The sequence below is a fragment of the Dysidea avara genome, chromosome 7, assembly GCF_963678975.1.
Source record: "Dysidea avara chromosome 7, odDysAvar1.4, whole genome shotgun sequence".
Taxonomy (NCBI): domain Eukaryota; kingdom Metazoa; phylum Porifera; class Demospongiae; order Dictyoceratida; family Dysideidae; genus Dysidea; species Dysidea avara.
Genome location: NC_089278.1, coordinates 1,906,917 through 1,927,591, shown reverse-complemented (window position 1 = coordinate 1,927,591; position 20,675 = coordinate 1,906,917). Strand labels below are relative to the sequence as shown.

Genomic DNA, 20,675 nt, shown 5'->3' with positions numbered 1-20,675 from the left:
TTTGATTCATAAATAAATTCATAGCACGCAGTGGTTTGCATACACTACAAGACGGGCCATCTGTTGCTGTTATCATATGCTGTCATCTCCGATGAATTGCTGTGTGATTGAAGGGAACAAGTTTGTACTCATCTTTCTGATTTTGGCGTGTGGGTGGAAGTTATCTTTGAATCAGTTAAATGGTACGTATTCCTCACACTATCTCTGGCACTATCTAGCTATCTCGTACTGCTCGATCCCGTCATGGGTAGTACTAGCATAGATTATATATATCTATGGTACTAGGTAGAGTCAATACAGGGCGTAATGGTAGAGTTCTATCAGTGTAGTATGTGGGGAACGTTGTAAAGTCAATGGCTATGGGATGTAACCCACACCTCACACACTGTCACGTGCACCCTCGCACACACCGGCTGCCAAGCACCCAGATATCTCTATAGAGTGGTCTGCACAGTGATACACAGCCTACAGAATTCTATTATATTTGACAGTGCTGGTTTGCAGTATGTTGATTATAGCTCCTTGTGTGAGGTCGGAGAATTTCTACATGTCACATACTTTTGCTGTGAAAAATCCATTTCAGATCAGGGAATCCTTTAAATGTTTAAATTACTTACAAAATCAGTTATTTTATTTATTTATTATTGTAAATTGCTCCATCATAGAATGACGATTCTGCAATAATCAAACACAATACAACTACAAGTTACTTAATCCGAGGTGGTCTGCTGGTTCTTTGTATCTCTCCTCTTCACAATACGGCCATGTCTAATTACAATATCTTTTTCACCCTTGTCTCTATGACTTTTAAGTTCAGTGTACAGCTTCTTGTTCTCTTTCCTTTCAAGTCAGGGGATAAATAAACCTTTTGGAAAGTAGGATCATTCTTGAGTCTAGGTGCACGTTTTAAACAAGTCCATTTTGTCTTTTCATCATCAACTACAACTAAAATTTAGTTCACTAGTTCAGCCATGTGGGATCTAATAGTGGCAGACTTATTATTTTACTATGAACTCTTTGATGGTCAAATACTGACTTCCAAAGTGTACTTGTGTTCCTGTGATCCTCATTATATTTGTCCATATATGTTTCCTGCACAAGTAATACTGGGGATGAGCACATTATTTTGTTTTGGGGTTGTTAGTTACTGCCTGGTCAACTCCTGATCCTTATGAACTGCTGAATGGCAACTGTGTCACACTGTGCTAACAGTACGTAATGAAATAGCCAGACAGAGAGATAAAAGCATACAAATTTCACAGGCAGCCGTAGTGTTTTAAATTGCTAAAATTCTCTACCACTTTGAAAGAATGCTACATTTATGTTATATTGTGCGAAATGTGTACCACATAGCGAGATATTTTGAGGGGGAAATATTTTGTGGATGATCATTATTCAAAATTATTTTGAGGGTAAAACTTTTCACTTTTCTTCAGGATCTATTATTCTTGAAACAATGACATCTTGACAAGTTGCATATATTTCAATCTGCAAAATACACGAAAATTTCCCCTCAGAAATTTCCGACTATACAGTATCTCTCACATTAACTGCATGACTGTATTATTCAGATTGTATAGTGGATGAGGTGATATGTCCCAGATGTGATAAGAACCAGTTTGGAGTTGACTGCCTCTCTTGTAACTGTGACCCCTTCGGCAGTCTTAAATCATGTGATCCAGTTTCAGGGGAATGTTACTGCAGAAGGGGTGTGACTGGCAGACGATGCAACATTTGCAGTAGGCAGGGCTCACTAGGACCTAGCATTACAGCCAATCAAGCAGCTTGTCTGCAGTGTTTTTGTAATGGTTATTCTAACAGTTGCACATCAGCTGACAGCTGGTTCATGGCATCAGTTAGCAACTACTTTAACTTGGAGGATGTGACTGGGAATTGGATGGAAAATAATGGAGGAAGAATCACTTGGGAAGAAGAGTAATGCAGCATATTGTTGTGTCATTGATGTCATGTTGATTTTGCAGAGGATTTATGAGAGTAGAAGGTGTGGCTGGTAGGGCGGAGCTACTGTTTCCTGCAGAATATCTTGGTGACAAGAAAACATCATTTGGACAACAGTTCCTTGTGACATTACGTCAGTCACCAGCACAAGACAGCAAAGCCACGGTAACAGTAAGGATTAGCACTACAGCTGTTAACCCATATGATTATGGGCTCCAATTGGAGATGTCCCCAGTTGCCATTAGCAACAGTTGGAAGACTATAAAGGTTAGACTGAAAGAGATGTAATGGTTACTATGCCAACATGTTTAGGTGATAGATCAGATGTTAGTTAGTGGAGGGGTAGTAGCTAGTGAAGATCAGTTAAGGAGAGTACTTGCTAACATTTCTGATATTACACTTGTGGCTGTGGTGAGTTGTACAGCTGTATGTATGTATGCATCAGTATTGGGGTAGTTACTTTTTAAGAGTAACTTGTTACTATAACTTGCATTAGTTACAGTTACATATTACTCATAAAATAAAGTAACGATAATAATATACTCTTGAATACAATTACAACTCAAGATTTACACATTGTCCAACAACGCAAGCATATGACAGCTTAAGGTTGTGGACACACAGTAATGTAATATGGAGAAAGTAACTGGTCAGTAAACTTCATTTGTTAATTTGAGGTGGGCTTTGTTACTATTTCATTATTTTTGTTGTGGCTAGGCATTACATAGTAATACCAAGAGTAAATAACTATACTCAGTGTAAGGTTAGCAACTTTGTTATTTGTAGTAATAAAATTACTTGAAATTTCAACATTTGAATATTTGTAATCCCTCTATTCTTATGGTTGTAGAAGTGTGTTTTTAAACATTAATTTTCTTGTAACTGAGGTTACAAGTTTCACAAGTGTATGCAAACCTGCAGCTAAGTACATGTTAAAATTATCATATTTTGTAACTCTTAATTTGACTAATAATTGAGTGATACTTCTATAGAAGGCCACTAAATAGTTGCATATATTTAACATCTTAAAGATGGCACAACATGGTGGAGTGCAAACACTCTGTACCAGTCACCTCCACCCAAAAATAAAATACAATGTACATGCAAAACAAGCAGCTGTACTGTTGATCAATGTTGGGGGTAACGCGTTACATAAGTAACGTATTATGTAATAATTATTACTTTTGTGGTAACGAAGTAATATAACGAAATATGCTGTAAAAACAGGTAATATAACTAAATTTATTTTACTTACAAATGTAACACGTTACCTAAGTAATGAAGTTACTGTAACGAGTCTAATATTACATAATATTATTACTTTAAGTAATGAAGTTACTAATCTCATCAGTTATCCACTGAGTAATGCCTAGCCACTACGAAATAATGAAGCCTACTGAATGAAGCTTATTCACCAGCTTAACCAACATTTGTACATTGTCCAACAACGCAATCATGTCACGTGATAAAGTGGTAGTTTCACACATGTGACAGCTTAAGGCTGTGGACACAAAGTAATATAATATGTAAATATTATTATAGTTACTTTATTATAATTATGGGTAATATGTAACTGTAACTAAATAGTTCAGTTGTAAATAATATGTAATATGTAACAAGTTACATTTAAAAAGTAACTGTCCCAACACTGCTATTGATATATAGCTACTTGTATATCATATTAATATTGAAAACTACATGGACAGAAATGTTCACCTTGGTGTAACTAACATGTGCCGGGCCAAAGAGAAAATTATAATTGTGGTAGACACATTGTAAAATAATATAATAGTTGGCATAATGCCAATACCACACAAACTTATCTGCAGTAGGAAACTAACAGCATCATTATATTCCTCACCCCCAAGAAACCCTAGAAACGATCCAATTGTTTGATCAGTCACTCATACGTCAGCGAATTGATTGCCAACACTCCAATGGAGAGTTCACAGAGAAAAATTATACAACATTCCAGAATTGCTAGTTTCAGTAACTTCATTACTATATTACTGGTTTTTATAGCATATTTTGTTATAAATTATTACTTAGTTACCAAAAAAGATAATGATATTACATAATGTGTTACCCCCAACACTGATATGTGTAGTAGCTTCAATCCACAGTACCCGAGCCATCAAGGAGGTTTATTATCATTGTGGACAGACTAACCATAAGGCAGACAACTGTATGTTCAAGCACTCCGTTTGTCATGGCTGTGGTAGGAAGGATCACATAAGGAAAGTTTGTAAAAGCTCCAGACAACCCTATAAGAGTCACAAGTCATACCAGCAGAGCAAGGAGGGACATTATGTGGATCTTGACCAGGAAGAGGAACACTGGATTGATGTGGATCAGAGAGAGGGGGTAGTGGACAATGACCTAAACATTTTACTGTTGGAAGAACCGCAACAACACTGATTTCAGTGAAGTTATGTATAGATACTAAGCCACTGGAAATGGAAATAGACACTGGTGTGGCAGTATCAATTGTATCTGAAGAACAACTCCGCAAGAGGTTACCTAATAAGCAAGTTAGACCCAGTACTATTGTGTTGCGTACTTACACGGCTGAGAAAATACCACTACTTGGGAGGCACAGTTATGTGTTGAATACAAGGGACAGAAGCATACACTCACTGCATACATTACCAAGGGGGCAGGGCCATGTCTGTTGGGACGTGATTGGTTACGGGAAATACACATGGACTGGAAAGTAATTTCTGGGGCTTCTTTGCAGTCAATTAGCACAGCTCAAGCTGAGTTAGATGCCCTCCTCAAGGAACACCGAGAGGTGTTTATAGAAGGCCTAGGTACAATGTTATCTGTCCGTGCTGAATTGAAATTGAAGAAAGATGCCTCACCTACATTTTTTCGACCTCGCCCTATTCCATTTGCCTTACGGGAACCCGTAGAGCAAGAGCTAAACAGACTAGAACAAGAGGGTATCCTGGAGAAAGTTATGCACAGCAAATGGGCAGCACCAATTGTTCCTGTTCCCAAAAAGATGGTAAGGTTAGAATCTGTGGGGATTATAAGGTAACCATTAATCAGGCTATTGATGTTGACCAGCACCCTTTGCCCTAGCCCGTTAAATTGTTTGCTACTCTGACAAAGGGAAAGAGCTTCTCCAAGTTGGACCTTTCACAGGCTTACCAACAGATGAGGCTTGATGAAGAATCAGCTCAATACCTAACCATTAACACTCACATGGGGATGTACCAATATACCTGTCTTCCATTTGGGGTGGCATCAGCACCGGCTGTCTTCCAAAGGGCCATGGATGAAATCCTTCAAGGGGTAGAAGGCACGGTTTGCTACATTGATGACATTCTGGTGACTGGTAGCACTGACAAAGAACACCTCCAACGGTTACAGGAAGTTTTGAGGTGCCTAAAAGACAGTGGGCTGCATTTGAAACCAGAGAATGTGTTTTCTTTCAGCCATCAGTGGAATATTTAGGGCACATGGTAGATGCAGAGGGGATACACCCTTTACCAAGCAAACTTGAGGCTATAGTTAAGGCACCCCCACCTGTGAATGTGCAGCAACTTAGGTCATTTCTTGGCCTACTGAACTATTATTCAAAGTTTGTCCGTAACCTAGCCAGTGTGATTCACCCACTAAACCAGTTGCAGCATAGCGTAAGGTGGAAGTGGAGTAATGAGTGCTCTAATTTGAGTTAGCCAAGAATGAACTGATTTCGTCCAAACTGCTGGCTCATTATGACCCTAAACTGCCAATTAAGATGGCAGCTGATGCATCAGCATATGGGGTTGGTGCTGTTATTTTGCATGTGTATCCTGATGGTAATGAGAAACCCATAGCCTTTGCTTCTAGGACACTGTCAAAAAGCAAGAGAAATTATGCCCAATTAGAAAAGGAGGCATTGGCCCTAATATTTGGCATTAAGCAATTCCACCAGTACCTTTATGGTAGGCAATTTACACTCGTGACTGATCACCAGCCCCTGACCACCATTCTAAATCCACAAAAGGCTATCCCTTCACTGGCTGCTGCTAGGCTACAGCGTTGGGCAATCATACTTTCAGCTTACCAGTATGATATCTCATTCAAGTCCACCCAGCAACATGGCAATGCTGATTGCCTTTCTAGATTGCCATTACCTTCTGATGCAGTGATGGAAAGATGTATTTAATGTTGCACAAGTAGACTCTTTACCAGTCACTGCTGAACAGCTAGGGCGAGCTACGCGGCAGGACCCCTTGTTAAGTAAGGTGTTACGTTTCACTCAATCTGGGTGGCCCCAGAAGGTGCCAGAGCACCTGAAACCCTTTTGGACCCGACGAGATGAACTTACTATTGAATGTAACTGTGTCATGTGGGGAATTAGGGTAATTGTTCCCAAGAAGTACCAAGATCAAGTTTTGCACGAGTTACATCAAGAACATCAGGGAATTGCTAGAATGAAGGTAGTGGCCAGAAGTCATGTGTGGTGGCCCAAGCTTGACCATTGTCTAGAGCAGGTAGCGAAGAACTGTTTATCATGTCAGCAAGTAAAGAATGCTCCTTCACCTGCTCCACTCCATCCTTGGGTATGGCCATCTAAGCCTTGGCAACGGATTCACATGGATTTTGCTGGTCCTATAAAGGGATAGATGTATCTAATAGTAGTGTATGCACACTCCAAATGGCCGGAAGTAGCAGAAATGTCCAGCACATCAGCAGCAAACACCATTCAGCACCTCCGGTCCTTGTTTGCCAGGTTTGGTCTACCTGAGTAATGTGTTTCAGACAATGGACCACCTTTTAACTCCCAAGCAGGGCTCAACCCAGAATATTAACCTAGAGGGGGCGAAGTAAGTCGCTTTGGATTCTAGGGGGGTCTGGGGGCATGCTCCCCCTGAATTCAGGTTTGCTGTGGAGGAGGCATGTCAACCAACTGTGTGATGGCATCCAGAAACAAACTCCCACAGAGACTCCTTTTAGTGCACACACACACCACTAGATGACACTGTAGAGGTAGCCACCCCAAGTGATAACACTAGTGAGCCAGTGGTAACTCCTCAGCCATTGAGTAATGCAACTGAGAATGTAAATCCCCCAAACTCTGTCGACACTCGTTGCTATCCACAAGGAACTCATCGTGCTCCTGATAAGTATATAGAAAATTTCTGACTGTGTGAGCGTATTATAATACTGTAATTGTACGCATGCATAGGTCGTGATTGGCCGCCATGTTGTCTTGATTGTTTTAAGTTGTATCAATGATTTAATCCTTCTAAAGCCACGCGTTCATGACAATATGCACATATTTATGTGGAATAATATTGTGGGGGAGATATTTTGTGTGAATGGGCAGTGGAACTTGTCAAACCATTTTCATATTTTCAGATACTCTTAATAGTGCAGTCATGATGCTCAGCTATTTGGATACAATAGTTGTAACACGGGCATGAGGGCATACATATCAGGCAAAGCCCGAATGCCCCATGTTACAGCTAATATGTAATACTTATTAGGCTGATAGCCTGTACAGGGCGATCAATCACCCAAGCCAATACAAGTGCAGCAACTGGATGTATTATATATGCATACCTAAAATTTTTGATTATGAGTCAGCAGCTAGTATGTGAACAGACATATCCTAAGGATATCATGGAAAATTTCGATTACACTAGTTTAATCTTTTAATCAGTGCTATTGAATCGTTTATGGAAAAAGTATGGAGTTTACTAAAGGCCTGGATAGGTATGCTTGCTGGTAAAGTGGTTACTCTGTGCAGAGTAGTAGCTTCGTGATGGGGGCATGTCAGTATTCGAAAACGCGTGGAAACAATTGGTGAATAAGCTATAGTGCTAGTTCTCACCTTAGCCCAACGTTTTTTAACTCGTAGGATGGCGAGGATAACAAAACACTCTCCATCTGAGTGGTTTTCATGGTGAAATCCAAGTTGTGTATGAGTATTAATCGATCCCCACAATCGATTTCAGTGTTGACGTCTATATAATCACTGCCAGGTTGTAGCCCGGTCTACATTTTGTATATAGCTGGGCTACATACGAAATGTAGCCCGGGCGGCTCCTTTGATCTGAGGTGTGAAAGTGTTACATGAGAACATAATGTTCAGGAATTTTGTAGACAACAAAAATTTACAGTGACCTTTTTGTTGTGTGACCAATTGCTTTTCTGGCACTATATCTGACAATGAAATTCATGAATTGTAGTATACTGATAACTAGCTAGCTAGGGAATGTCGTTTCATGTGAAAACTTTCACAAGTGGATGCATGAAAGTTTCTGTGCACATGTAAAGCACAGACGTACAGACACACAGACGTACAGTACCAGTTAGTCAGGTTAATCACTTTGTAGTGAAGCTATTTATCTTCCTATCAGTCACTCTTGAATTTCAACCAAAAATGTGCGGTTACTGCTGACTAATGTTTCACTACCCAGAGTAGCCATAATAAAGGGGGCATCATTTTGAGATATGTTTGTAATGTTAGTGACAACATTACACAAATAAACTGACATGCTACTAAGCTTGCGCCAATTATGCTGGCATAATTTCGAGCATAATAGGCTGGTAAAAGCTTCAAGCATTATGCCAGCATAATAGGACGATTTTCAAGAATTTTAATTAAATGCGCAATGCGCATGCCAAAAATACTGCACAACACAAACACACTGCACATTATTACTGCATTTCATATCAAAAAAACTTGCAATGCTATTAGTTTTACTATTTCTTGACTGATTATTCACACTGTATGGTCATACGATCGAGATACTCTAATAGAACAGTCACTTACTCTAATACAGCAGTCAGGAAATGTAAAATACTCTAATAAAACAGTCCGCTCTCGAGATTTTGAGAGCATACTTGGCTGGATTTTTTAGCACTGCTCAAAAGCATAATAGGAGCCTACATGCTACATAGAAATCAACTAAAAGTTTAAATGTTCAGCTGTACCATAAAGTATGTGTTCTGTATGTCATACACAGGACTGTTTCAGTAAAACCCTCACATAGTTTGTAAAGTTATACATAGGAGAAATTGCTATTATGTGCTGTATGCATTTGTTTACAATGTGGTAGATGTAAAAGAATTGTATGCACAAGTTATAATGAAGGACTAAAACTATACCTTGGTAGACTTGCCAGTGGTGAACATTTTAGGCTAAATCGCAACTTAGTAGACCAATATATGGTAAATGAAAGGTATGTCTGAGAATTTAAGCATCTGTAATTTATTTTCAGTGTAGTCTCTTACTGCTGTCCAGCTGTACTATAATATTAAATTTTGTTAACCATCTTCTTGAACATAGAGATGACACTAAAACAGTAAAGTATGCTGGAGACATATATATATTATGTAATTACATAATCTCTGGTTGCTAGGGAGATGGAGATATCACCATTGACATATTGACAGTACACTTGGATTATGCCACACCCACAGTTTTAGCCAATGGTATAGCAGATTATGTGGAGATGTGTCAGTGTCCACCAGGTCGTCATGGTCAGTTTTGTGAGGATTGTTCACTTGGGTATGCTCGAGACCCTCCCAATGGGGGACCATTTGCTGCCTGTGTCAAGTGTTACTGTAGCAACAAGACTACATCATGTGATCCAGAGACAGGAAGATGCCACAACTGTACTAACAATACTAGTGGAGATCATTGTGAACACTGTACTGATGGTTACTATAGAAACACGACAACAGGGGAATGTCTGCCGTGCAGTTGCCCAGGACAACTTGGGGGGGATAACTATTTTGCTACTTCCTGTGTTGCTATTGACAACCACAATATAGGATGTTCTTGTAAAGCAGGTTATGAGGGTACTGTTTGTGATGAGTGTGCAAATGGTTACTATCGCAACGGGTCATGTGTAGGTGAGCTAGTTAACCTGTTTGACTGGTTATAATGTTTGTGTGTTGCTAGCTTGTCATTGTGAGGAAGCCACAACAGTGAGGTGCGATCGTGTCACTGGCGAGTGTACATGTAGCCCTGGAGTGACTGGACAGTTTTGTGAGGTGTGTGAACCAGGGACAACTAATTTGTGGCCAAATTGTCTTGCCTGCAACAATGAATGTCACAATTTGTGGAACAACTCTCTGTTCCGGTTAACTGAAACAGTAAACGGAAGCATTTCCATGGTAACCTCTTTAAATGCCTCATCAATTAATGTCACAGTGATGAACCATTACTTGTATGGCCTCATTGACGACATTGTTGCCATAGTGAATAACAGCAACTTAAACATCTCCCAACTAAATAGTGTTATCAGACTAGTTGCCATGGTAACAGAACAAGTGACAACACAACTTCAGCTAGGTAACACAATAGAGGATAATATGGTGAGCATTAATAGTAGTGAGATGATGTTGCTACAACAGTTAGAAAGGATTAGTGAACAACTAACAGACTCACTGACTGAATTAGATAATTTAGAGTTAGAGCTGGCTGTTGATAATGGGACTGACTTGGTTGCTATAGTAACCCAGTCACTTAACAGATCGTCAGCTGCATACAGGGTAATATCTAATGAGGTGACACTAACAATTGCTACTATAACAAACAGTTCTTCTGACTACCAATCCAAGATTGACAGTTTTCAGCCAATAGAAAATCAACTTAATGAGCTTTTGTTAGTGATAGATAATGTCACAACATTTGCCACAACAGTAAACAGATTTCTGTGTGGACAGTGTGACCTACAAGATGATTGTGGTTTGAAGTGTGAAGGGATTTTAAACAGATCCATAGCAACTGCCAATCAAATTGAAACAAGTATTCAAATAATTGATAGCCACTTAAACACAACAAATACAATAAAGGACGAATTACAAAAGTTTCTACACACTGTAAACTCAACTTTAGCCCTTCTCAATACAACAGAAGATCTTGATCTGCTGAATCAAACAAACCTGCAGTTAGACCTGTTAAACCAGCTGCACAACCTCACCAGTGACCTGTTGGACAGGCTGAAGGTGTCCACACTACTCTTGATTGAAGCTATGGTCAACCAGTCATTGATGTATCAGCTTAGCTTGACCCCATCTGAGGTAAGAATGACTTGTACAATAGTGAGAAAGAATGATATCTTTAACATGGAGTTTAAAATTACGAACTTCCATATAGCAAAAACATACTAATTTTGACTGACGCTACAATACAAACAGAAATTTTGACAAGCAAAACAACTAAGTAATTTATTTGATATGACATGTTGGCAAAAAAAATTAAATTGTCCAGTGCCTTCCAAAGCTACAGGTGAAGCAGCCTAATACCAAGAGTTAATAATAAGAGAACTCTTGCTAATACTGTATAGCCAGAAAGTTTGGCGAGTGAACGATGTTTTGCCAAGCTAAAATCCGCCAAATTGTTTGTCCAATACAAATCTGTATTAGCTCAACAAATTCGCCAAGCTTTGTTCTCGCCAAAATCCTATTGCGCCAAATTCGCCAAAGAGTTTCCTCCCACCAAACCTTTCGGCTATATATGGTATGATATGGTAGAGGTGACAAAGTTTGTCAAATTCTACAAAGCTACATTTGGCAGATGTTTAGGTTTATTATTGGTGTCTCTAATATTTTAACAAATTGAAATTGCATGTGTATCAAGAAGTGTAAAGCAAGCTTGTCAAATATGGAAGCTTGTCAAATATGGAAGTTTGGTAACAGAGAAGTGAGTAATCACTTTGCCACTTTAAATTTCTGCAGTAGGATAAGTAGTGTACATGAGCTGATATATCCTATAATAGCTGGAAAATTTAGCAGGAGGAATCTTGGGCAAATTTAGTGTGATAGGATTTTGGTGAGTAAAATGTTTGGCGGATTTGTTAGTAGAGTTAATACAGATTGTATTGGGCAAACGATTTGGTGGCAGAAGTTTAGTTTGGTCAAACATTGCTCACTCACCAATTTCGCCAAACTTTCTGGCTATACGGTAATGCTTGAAAATTTTTCACATGAGCCGATGGTTATTGTACAATAAATTGATAAAAAGTTTGATGAGGTTTGAAGTTCTACTGTATTTATGGTCTCCATGTTTATCAAGTGCAGTAACATTGTCTGTGGTGGATATATCACTATAAAGAGGTATTTCTTTAGAATATGTTTTTGTAGGATCTTACATAATATACTAGTTCACGTGGGTTATCTTACAGTGGAACCTGACTTAGTGGTCGCAGGTTACCTCTCTATAATGGCCTAACTTTAAATTTCCCAAGTGATACTTTGCACCTGTCTAAAGTAGTCGCCTGTCTATTTAAGGCTTACTTATGGAATTTGCCATTTTGGAGGTGACCTTTCTAGTTTCTATACAGGTGGCTGCTAAGACAGGCTCACCGTATAAGTGACCTAATAAGGATAGCAAGTATTACTGTATGGAAAACATGTTTTTAAATTGTGTGTGTGTGTGTGTGTGTGTGTGTGTGTGTTAGTGTGCGTGTGTGTGTGTGGCTACAGGTGGCTAATTTGATTACATCGATCAATGTTATAATCACTGAATTTCCACTACTCCATGATTCCAGTGACATCATCAAGGAGATCAACAATACACTCATTCTAGCTATGGACAGCTAGTTAGTATAAGTTGTGTTGTTATGGTTATTGTTAGTGCATCTAACTAGTCGGAGAGGCCAAGAGGTGGCCAATGATGCAAAATCAGCAACAAGTGACCTGGAAGAGTTGATGGATCTACATAGCAACATCACCAGCAGAACCGACAGGGCAGAAAGGAACTCCACACTGCTTCAAACTAATATTAATAAGGTGAAGATGACTGTGTGTTGTAAATTATAAGGTAGTTAAACATCTCAACTCTCAGATACTGACAAGTGTGTTGACATGAGTGGCTCATTCTTTATGTACAGTGGGTTCTAATAGAGAATTAGGTATACTTGTTTATCAGTGGATCCTCAGTTAGTTTGCTGAAGCATTAAGATGATGGATATCTGGGACCCATTCATTTACACTCTGTTCACACTACCTTGTAACCCAGTGCAGCATGAAATAAACTATCAATCAAGCCTTGCCAAACCTGGCCCAGCATGACACAACAAGACGAGATGGGCTGCCACAGGCCAGGATACAATGTGAACACATCCTGGCCGGTCAACTCAGGTTATAATCAATAATAATAATAATAACTTCTGTTGGCCACACAGACAGTATTTTCTACACTTTGATAAAGTATTCTACAACATGGCTACAACATTACCATAGATGTGCTATGCTACTCCCAGTCATTTTGCCTTAATGACATTGGAAAAAGAAGGTACTCACTGACTATAATAAATTTAAAGTGGTGGCAATAACATTGTACAACTTATTTATTTATTAATGCTTTACAGCACAAGTGCTGAAGGTCTGTAGGACACCTGGTCCTACAGCCTGCTCAAAGACTTTAGCTACTTAAGGTGTGTTTGAAAAGTTGGAGAAAGGAGAAAAAATCCATGACTGCACCTAGGTAGCCTCGAACCTGCAGCCATCCGATTTATTTTGTGTTGTTGCTACAATTTCACTACAATATTTTATATCATGCTCTTATTCTAATTCATTATTGTTCAGCACACACAATCTCTGGCAATAGTGTGAACCCTGGAGTTCAATTACTCCAGTTGAAAGTAATTAGGCCTACGCCAAATATGCTAGCATAATAAAAAGCACGAGTGCTATGCCAGCATATTAGGTGGATAATTCAAACTATGGAACTTAAACACTGTCGTGGGTTACTTTTAGGCTCAAGTCAACAATGCTCGAATTTTTTCACAATACAGGAATATACTCTTCAGTGTTCCTGTTTACATTATGTTCTAGGTTAGCAACATTTCTTACAGAACATTTTAATCAGTGAATGCTCTATTAGAGTATTTCAGTACAAAGTGACTGTTCTATTAGAGAGTATCCATCTAAGGACCAGAGCTATACACGATGTTCAATTACTCTAATAAAACACACATCAGCATTGAAGTCATAATATATCTTGGAGGTATTTGGACAATAGAAGATCCACTGTACTCCAACTGAACATTCATTTAAAAGAATTATTAACTATTGTGTCTCTCATTATGGGTGGGATGGGACATTGCTAGTGGCTATAGTTACTTCCTGTGGAATGCTAATTCTACTCGGGAAGATTTGTCTGCACAGGACTCCTACTTAAGTGTTTCCTGGGTGGTAAAATTAGTGATGTCATCTGACATCACTACTGGAAGTAGTGCAATGTGTACTGCAGTGTTGTACGTGTGTGTGATATGTAGTTATACCATTACTATAGTAGTAGTAGTAATGTGTGAGAATGTCTGCTACTTCTCTAGACAAGACATGACATTAAACAAGGAGAGGAGACACTACAGATGGTACATGCTGCTCTCATGTCACTCAACGAGACCATCCGATCAACCAACTCTACTGTTGATAACAATAATCGACTAGCCAACCTGCTGGATAAAAGGATCACCAACATTACTAATACTGCTAGCAATAACAGCAATGTACATACATACCACTTGTAGTACATGGTAACTACTTAAACTCCACATTAGGAATGGAAGCAAACAGGGAGAGCAGTGGATGAGTTAGCAACCAATGCTAGCAACCAGGCTAGTATGAGTGAAACAATAAGAAGACAGTCAGACCAGTTGTTAGCTGAGATCAATCAACTACTCAACATCACTAGAATACAACAAGACATTGTCAATGGTAAGTGTAGTAGAACCTGTCCTTACTGGGTACCACTAAGCCAACTACAAGTGAGTTTCCCAAGTGAGAAATTTGTACAGTAGTGCAACCATCTGTTTATGCCTAATACTCTTTGGCTTGTAGGGTGACCAGTTTGGACAGGTTCCACTGTATCAGCAGTGAGTGTGTGTGTTACCATTAATTGTTACAGACCTAGAGGAGACCTACACACAACAATACTTCAGACATTGTAGTGTTGTTGATGATGTTAGGAGTGTACACATCACACTGGAGGGATTAATCAGTGACATCAACAGGATTACCACTATTAATAGTTTTTGTGTTAAGTCAAATTGTTGTTGATATTGTAACATACAAACTATACATTATCATAACTGTTAGTTTGTGATTCAGTTGACATCTTCTGCAACTAATTCCATTTTTGGTAGTTTTATGGGGGAGGGGTCTCATTTCCAGTTTAGTACTTGTCAAACAAGTTTTTTTCAAGTTGGAAAAGTGGTAGTCATGTACAGTACTACTTGCTCAGTGTGATCAGTCTAATCATTCTGTCTGTCTGTCTTTCCTGTTACTATGATGGTTACAGTTGCTGTTGTTACAATATCATTTGATCTTTGAACACTAAATTGTGATATGTATATCTAATGGATAGAACACACAAGGGATCACAGTATGGCTACCTCTGTTTCAAACAAATACAGCCTTTTTCCATTACCAAACATTACATCATGCATGATGTAATAATTCACACACGTACATCACATACTGTATACACTGCCAGTCGAAACGCAACCGTCAAAAAATACGCTTTATTACGCGTATTTAGTTGCACAGCTTGTTTTCCCGCGAAGAAACAAGCGCTTCTTCCGGTAGAACACCGTCTGACTACAAGCGCTTGTAGCTGCCAGATGTAACGCTCTTTCCTGTTTGCACTGGTGGTCACGCAACAATAGGTCACTAGTCTCTCCCACAGTAACCAAATTCGACAGGTGCAGTAAGTTAGCAACGAGCTACAAAGCACTGAACAAAGTTGGTGAGTAATGACAAGGTGGTTTTGAGGTGTGGGTACAATTTGTTTCAAGCCATATTAGTGTTGCTAATTAATTTGTACAACTAGACAAAAGCCCAAACTTGATAATTATGTTGTAAAAAGTTGTGCACTTTGGTTGCTGTTTACACATACAGTAAGATGACAAATAGCATTTTTGCACACTTTAAATCAACAATTTCTAAAACAGTTTATCTAGTGGAGACTTCCTGTGCCAGAATACTGCTGCCACTACTCCGAGTTGACCAGAGATGAAAGTTTGTACCATCAAATTCAGCAATAACTTGAAACTGCTTGGGGTACAGCCATCTTCAAGGACTCCATTCTTACTGTGTCCAGGGTAAATCCCGCATAATACTGCTCCTGTCGTGGAGATACACAGAGGCCTGGTCATCCATTACAGTCCTAATCCTGTAATAGTTTCAAAGTACATTAAAGATACAACTGGATGTACTAGCCGTTAGAATGTAGTATTATTAAATGTGAGGTGAATTGATCAAAAGAAAAAAATCACACTAAAATCTATTGAGGAATGGATAGCTAGCTACAAAGAGAGCTCACAACACTGACCAACTTACCAAGGCCACTTTCATCTATCCAAGTCATTGTTACTTCAGAAGGGCCTTCTAATTCCAAAACGGAGATATCATGGTACGACACTGCATCTGGTACAATCAGTTTGTTCTGGCAGCTTTTACAAACCAAGGTTACCTGTACAGTACAAACATCACAAGTACACATGGGTACAATACAGTTTCTTATACTACAGCAGTAATGAAAAAAACTTCCGTGACATTTCCCACATACATACATACATGCTACAAAAGTACATTTTACACCATCAAAATCCAGCAAATACAATTCTCAGTGAATTCAGAGTTTAGAAGGCAACAACGCCCATCATACTAAATCAGGGGGTGCTAACAGGAACAAAAATTTGTAAAGCAGAGACTCATAAAAGAGATAACGTACGACAAGAAAAATTGATGAATCTACATTTCAGCAGCTTTGCTAAATTAAATGTCCTCAAAAATCAAGAAATTGTAGATCTAAACATACTTTTAAAGGTATTTACAATTTAAAATTTCCTGCCTTATGGTAATCATCCATTTCGAGTAACTATCAGTGATTACAAATTTAAAACTTCAAGGAGTTATTTGTATTATTATATTATATATACAGTGGAACCTCTCTTAACAAATGCCCCGAATTAAGGACACATAATAGAAAAACCTCCCTAATAAGGACAAAAAACTTGGTCCCAACAGGTCTGTTTAATACATTTTTACCTCCGTTTTAACCTCTGAAAGAGGAAAACCTCTATATTAAAAAAGTGGCCAAAAATTCTAGGTCCCAAAATGTCCGTAATAGAGAGGTTACACTGTAGTAGCTCCGTGCAATTATGTACTGGTAAAGCACCATTGTGAAACACATTAAAAATGCAACTACAGCTGGTCTAAATAAAGACTGTAAAAAAATTCAGGTTACCGTGGGACAATATTTAAGTCCACATAACATACAGCAATGTTCTAACTTGCCAATATTTGCTGTAAGTAATGGGAAGCCCTTACCATTAGATGTGAAATCACAAGTTGCCGAATCCAGCTGCACTGCAAGAGTCTGACCTAGTAGAAGAGGTCGTAACTGATGATTTATTTTTAATATGTACACCACTGTGTGAAACTAAGATAGCAGTAACGGTTATTATTTTGAAACTACTGTAACACGAAATTTTTGTGGGATTAAGATTGTATGGATTTTGCAGACATCTTAACAAAATTTTATCATAGATAATGTAGGGAGATGTCTTTCCCATAGTTTTATGTACAGGCAATCCTTGTTACGAGTCCAGACTATCTCACTAACTCAACTTTGTTTCTTCATGAATTATCTTGTTAGTTTCCTTATCACTTTTACATTGGGTGAGTGTTATCAAATCACGGTGGCATGCAGCCAGTTTGTTTCAAACTTCATCGTTATGTATGGCTCTGCAGGTATAGCACCAATATTTTTTTGTGGCACTATTTCTAAGCACCAAGACAAGATATGAGAATTTTTTCAGTATTAACTAAAGGCAAGTTGTATAGTGCCGGCAGTCACGTGCATTAAAAAAAAACTTAGACAAAAAACCTAACAAAGCAAAAAAAAAAAGTTGTCTAAGCGAGGGCTCGAACCCGGGCATCTGTACTCATAAGCAATGCTCGTAACGATTATACCACCGGTGCTGCAGCTACTCACCTCCTTTAGTTTCTACCTTATAAACATCTGACTGAAGTGACTTCTATATATAACAATAGTGAAGAAGAAACCAAAGCCTGAACCCTAGCCTACCCCTAACGCTAAGGAACTACTTTTCGCGTCCCCTAAAGTTGAATGCTCGGGGCAACCTACTAGACGCATGCCCTAAAGTTGAATGTTTGGGGAAACCTACTAGACGCGTGCCCTAAAGTCAAATGCTCGGGGCATATTGGATGCGTACCAAATCTAGCTCGCCTAGACACAACTGGTTTGTTTGATAGTCCAGCAAATGAGACTTGTGCCAGTAAAATAGCTGTTCATGTTCGTAACTGGTGCCAGTACTATATCCACTTTGTTAACTAAATGATTAAAGATTTGTATGAAGATTATATTTGTGTAAACTGAGGCTGATACCGTTGACTACTGAACCCGTAACGAAGATTGTCCATAATGATGTCACTGTTGCGAATCTTTACTTGTACTTGATTTTACAGTCCACGTACAAAAGGTGTGGAACAACTGAGACATTTTCACAATTGAGAGATCTATATCTGAACTACAAAAATTTCTTTCAAAAAAGTTACTTTTACATTTTGGCAATCCACAAAAGTTGTTTAACACCTTATGGCACTGTGGTGTATGGTTTATTGTGTATAACAAGATACTGAATAACAACCTCTTCTATATTAACGGAGTACAAATTCGTTTCACAAATGTATACAGTTTCATACAGCTACTACACGTGCTCCATACAAACCTTATCACTTTCGTTGACTCAGATTTTGTGCACTCCTTTTCGTTTATCCACAGCAAAGTGAAATCAGGAGCAGTAAAATTCGTGTTCAGTTCTAACACTGAAATACTCCCAGCCCACACGTTTCAAGATCAAATAAACAGCATAATTATCTTCATAAATCATCTCTTCAACTGTTTTTATTCGAAAATATGCCACAAATTTACTGGTTGGACGCCATTTCTCTCGTCCGCGTGGCCTGTCGAAAACGCCATTTTGAACTTCTTGTAAATTGCGCGTGCAACTAAAATCGTCCGTTTTTTGACGGTTGCGTTTCGACTGCTGCAGCATTTATTACCTTCAAAAAAATGAATGTGGCAGATATTCAAACATGTAACACTTTCATACCTCAAATCAAAAGAACTGCCTGGGCTACATTTCATATGTAGCCCAGCTACAACTAGGCAGTGATTATATAGACGTTGAGGCTGAAATTGATTGTGGGGATCAATTGATACTCACGTGATTAGGATGCACGACTTGGATTTCGCCATGAAAACCACTCAGGTAGAGAGTGTTTTGCTATCCTTACCATCCTACAAGTTGAAAAACATTGGGATAAGGTGAGAACTAGTGCTATAGCTTATTCACCAATCGTTTCTGAATACAGACATGCCCCCATCACAAAGCTACCACTCTGCACGGAGTAACCACTCTACAACCAAGCTTACCTATCTAGGCCTTTAGTGAACTCCATAATTTTTCCAGAAGTGATTCATTAAAACATTAAACTTGTGAAACTGAAATTCTCTAGGATATGTCTAGGATACTGTTCATTGCAACCAAACACACCCACACACACACCTATTACATCCACTGTTAATTGTTGTGTAAAAAAGTAGCCACCAAACATGTACATCCTGCACTGTACCATGATGTGTCTGTCACTGGTACAAATCTGAATATTGACTGGATATGATTCTTCCTGTTTGGTTTAGAGTTGAACTTCTCTGTAGCCACAACATAATAATCATAAGGGGGGGGGGGGGGGGGGGCTAGGGGGCTAAAGCCCCCCCTCAGAATGATATCACACCGAAATTATCTTTCTTGGAGTGGGGCTGAAAACCGTGATAAAGATCGAGATACTCTAATAGAGCAGTCACTCTAATAAAGTAGTCAGTGTGTAGCGAGCTATGTAAGGATTTTTATGTAGTTTATCAGCTAGAAATGGTAGCTGGTGAGGTGGAAAGCTCTCGTCAGTTGGTTGTGACTTTTTTTTTTTTTTTTTTTTGGTCTCACCTTACCAAACTATAGAAATAAGTCTGGGTCAGCTCAGCGGAGCTCTCCCTCATATCAACTACTTCCTCCGCCGCTGATAATAATACAAACAAGGTAAGATTGAAACTGACCAGCTCCCACCAAACACTTCTTGACTGACTGGAAGTATCCTTGTAGTAAAGAGTGGAACTTGGTCTGGCTAGTCTCTGGTAAAATCTGGATGATTACAAAGTGATGAAGATGAATAGTGTGCAAACAATAAAAAGTATCAACAGCTAATACATTTGATTGTCAGAGAAACAAGACACATGTACAACCATTCAGTTTAGTGCAGGAGAGTCCTCTGGAAAAGCACTATTGTATTTATGCCAAAACAGCCTAACTGTGAAAAAGAGCAAAAGCCTGATTTTTGATAATAAAGGTCGTGGCCAAGAAATGGCTGCAATGATGTTAATTTAATAATGATACAACAATGCTGCCATTGATTAGTTAACATCATATATAGCAGATCTGGATTTTTTGGCTACCACCTTCGATTTTCCAACATTCTAATTCTGGTTTTTTGGGGGACACACCTTTTTACAGCCTGCATAGATATCACTATGTGTAAAGCTGGTTTTGCAGCAGGGCTTACTTAAACCTGTCTTGTTTTCTTTTCTGCTGGAATAAGTGAGACGCTCACAAGAGAAACAATATGTTGCATTTATATTTAGTGTCTAGTTTTTATTCTTTGCTGCAAGCATGCTGTAT

At 38.8% G+C, this 20,675-nt stretch overlaps 2 protein-coding genes and 2 long non-coding RNA genes across 18 annotated transcripts in view; 2 read left to right on the top strand and 2 right to left on the bottom strand.

Annotated features, from left to right (window-relative positions):
• Positions 1–12: 12 nt before the first annotated feature.
• On the top strand, positions 13–15,049 carry LOC136260501 (laminin subunit gamma-1-like). 2 transcript variants are annotated; one of them, XM_066054244.1, is made up of 11 exons: positions 13–182; positions 1,572–1,935; positions 1,983–2,226; positions 2,272–2,370; positions 9,321–9,816; positions 9,866–10,989; positions 12,394–12,509; positions 12,558–12,699; positions 14,247–14,423; positions 14,475–14,694; positions 14,755–14,889. In XM_066054244.1, exons 1-11 carry the CDS (start codon positions 77–79, stop codon positions 14,757–14,759), a joined length of 3,093 nt encoding a protein of 1,030 aa, XP_065910316.1. In that variant the 5' UTR covers positions 13–76; the 3' UTR covers positions 14,760–14,889. The 2 variants fall into 2 exon arrangements, with proteins under 2 accessions (XP_065910316.1, XP_065910315.1); XM_066054243.1 differs by having other exon boundaries at positions 14–182; positions 14,475–14,631; positions 14,822–15,049.
• On the bottom strand, positions 14,925–18,961 carry LOC136260505 (uncharacterized). 4 transcript variants are annotated; one of them, XR_010703563.1, is made up of 5 exons: positions 18,672–18,961; positions 17,248–17,301; positions 16,255–16,387; positions 15,309–16,087; positions 14,925–15,249 (listed from the first exon to the last, which is right to left on the bottom strand). It is a non-coding gene; the product is annotated as an uncharacterized lncRNA (long non-coding RNA). The 4 variants fall into 4 exon arrangements; XR_010703564.1 differs by having other exon boundaries at positions 14,925–15,269; positions 15,395–16,087; XR_010703565.1 differs by having other exon boundaries at positions 14,925–16,087; positions 18,591–18,959.
• The window catches only part of LOC136260503 (laminin subunit gamma-1-like), a 28,390-nt gene continuing 26,454 nt past the window's right edge, over positions 18,740–20,675 (top strand). For 8 of the 11 annotated variants that reach the window (XM_066054254.1, XM_066054258.1, XM_066054256.1 and 5 more), the window contains exon 1: positions 18,776–19,270. The gene's annotated coding sequence lies outside the window, so the exon portion shown is untranslated. Of the gene's footprint in view, positions 19,271–20,675 lie in introns of all 11 variants that reach the window. The other 3 variants (XM_066054249.1, XM_066054263.1, XM_066054248.1) reach the window with 1 other exon arrangement.
• On the bottom strand, positions 18,990–19,634 carry LOC136260506 (uncharacterized). Its single transcript, XR_010703566.1, has 4 exons — positions 19,512–19,634; positions 19,379–19,468; positions 19,056–19,243; positions 18,990–19,005 (listed from the first exon to the last, which is right to left on the bottom strand). It is a non-coding gene; the product is annotated as an uncharacterized lncRNA (long non-coding RNA).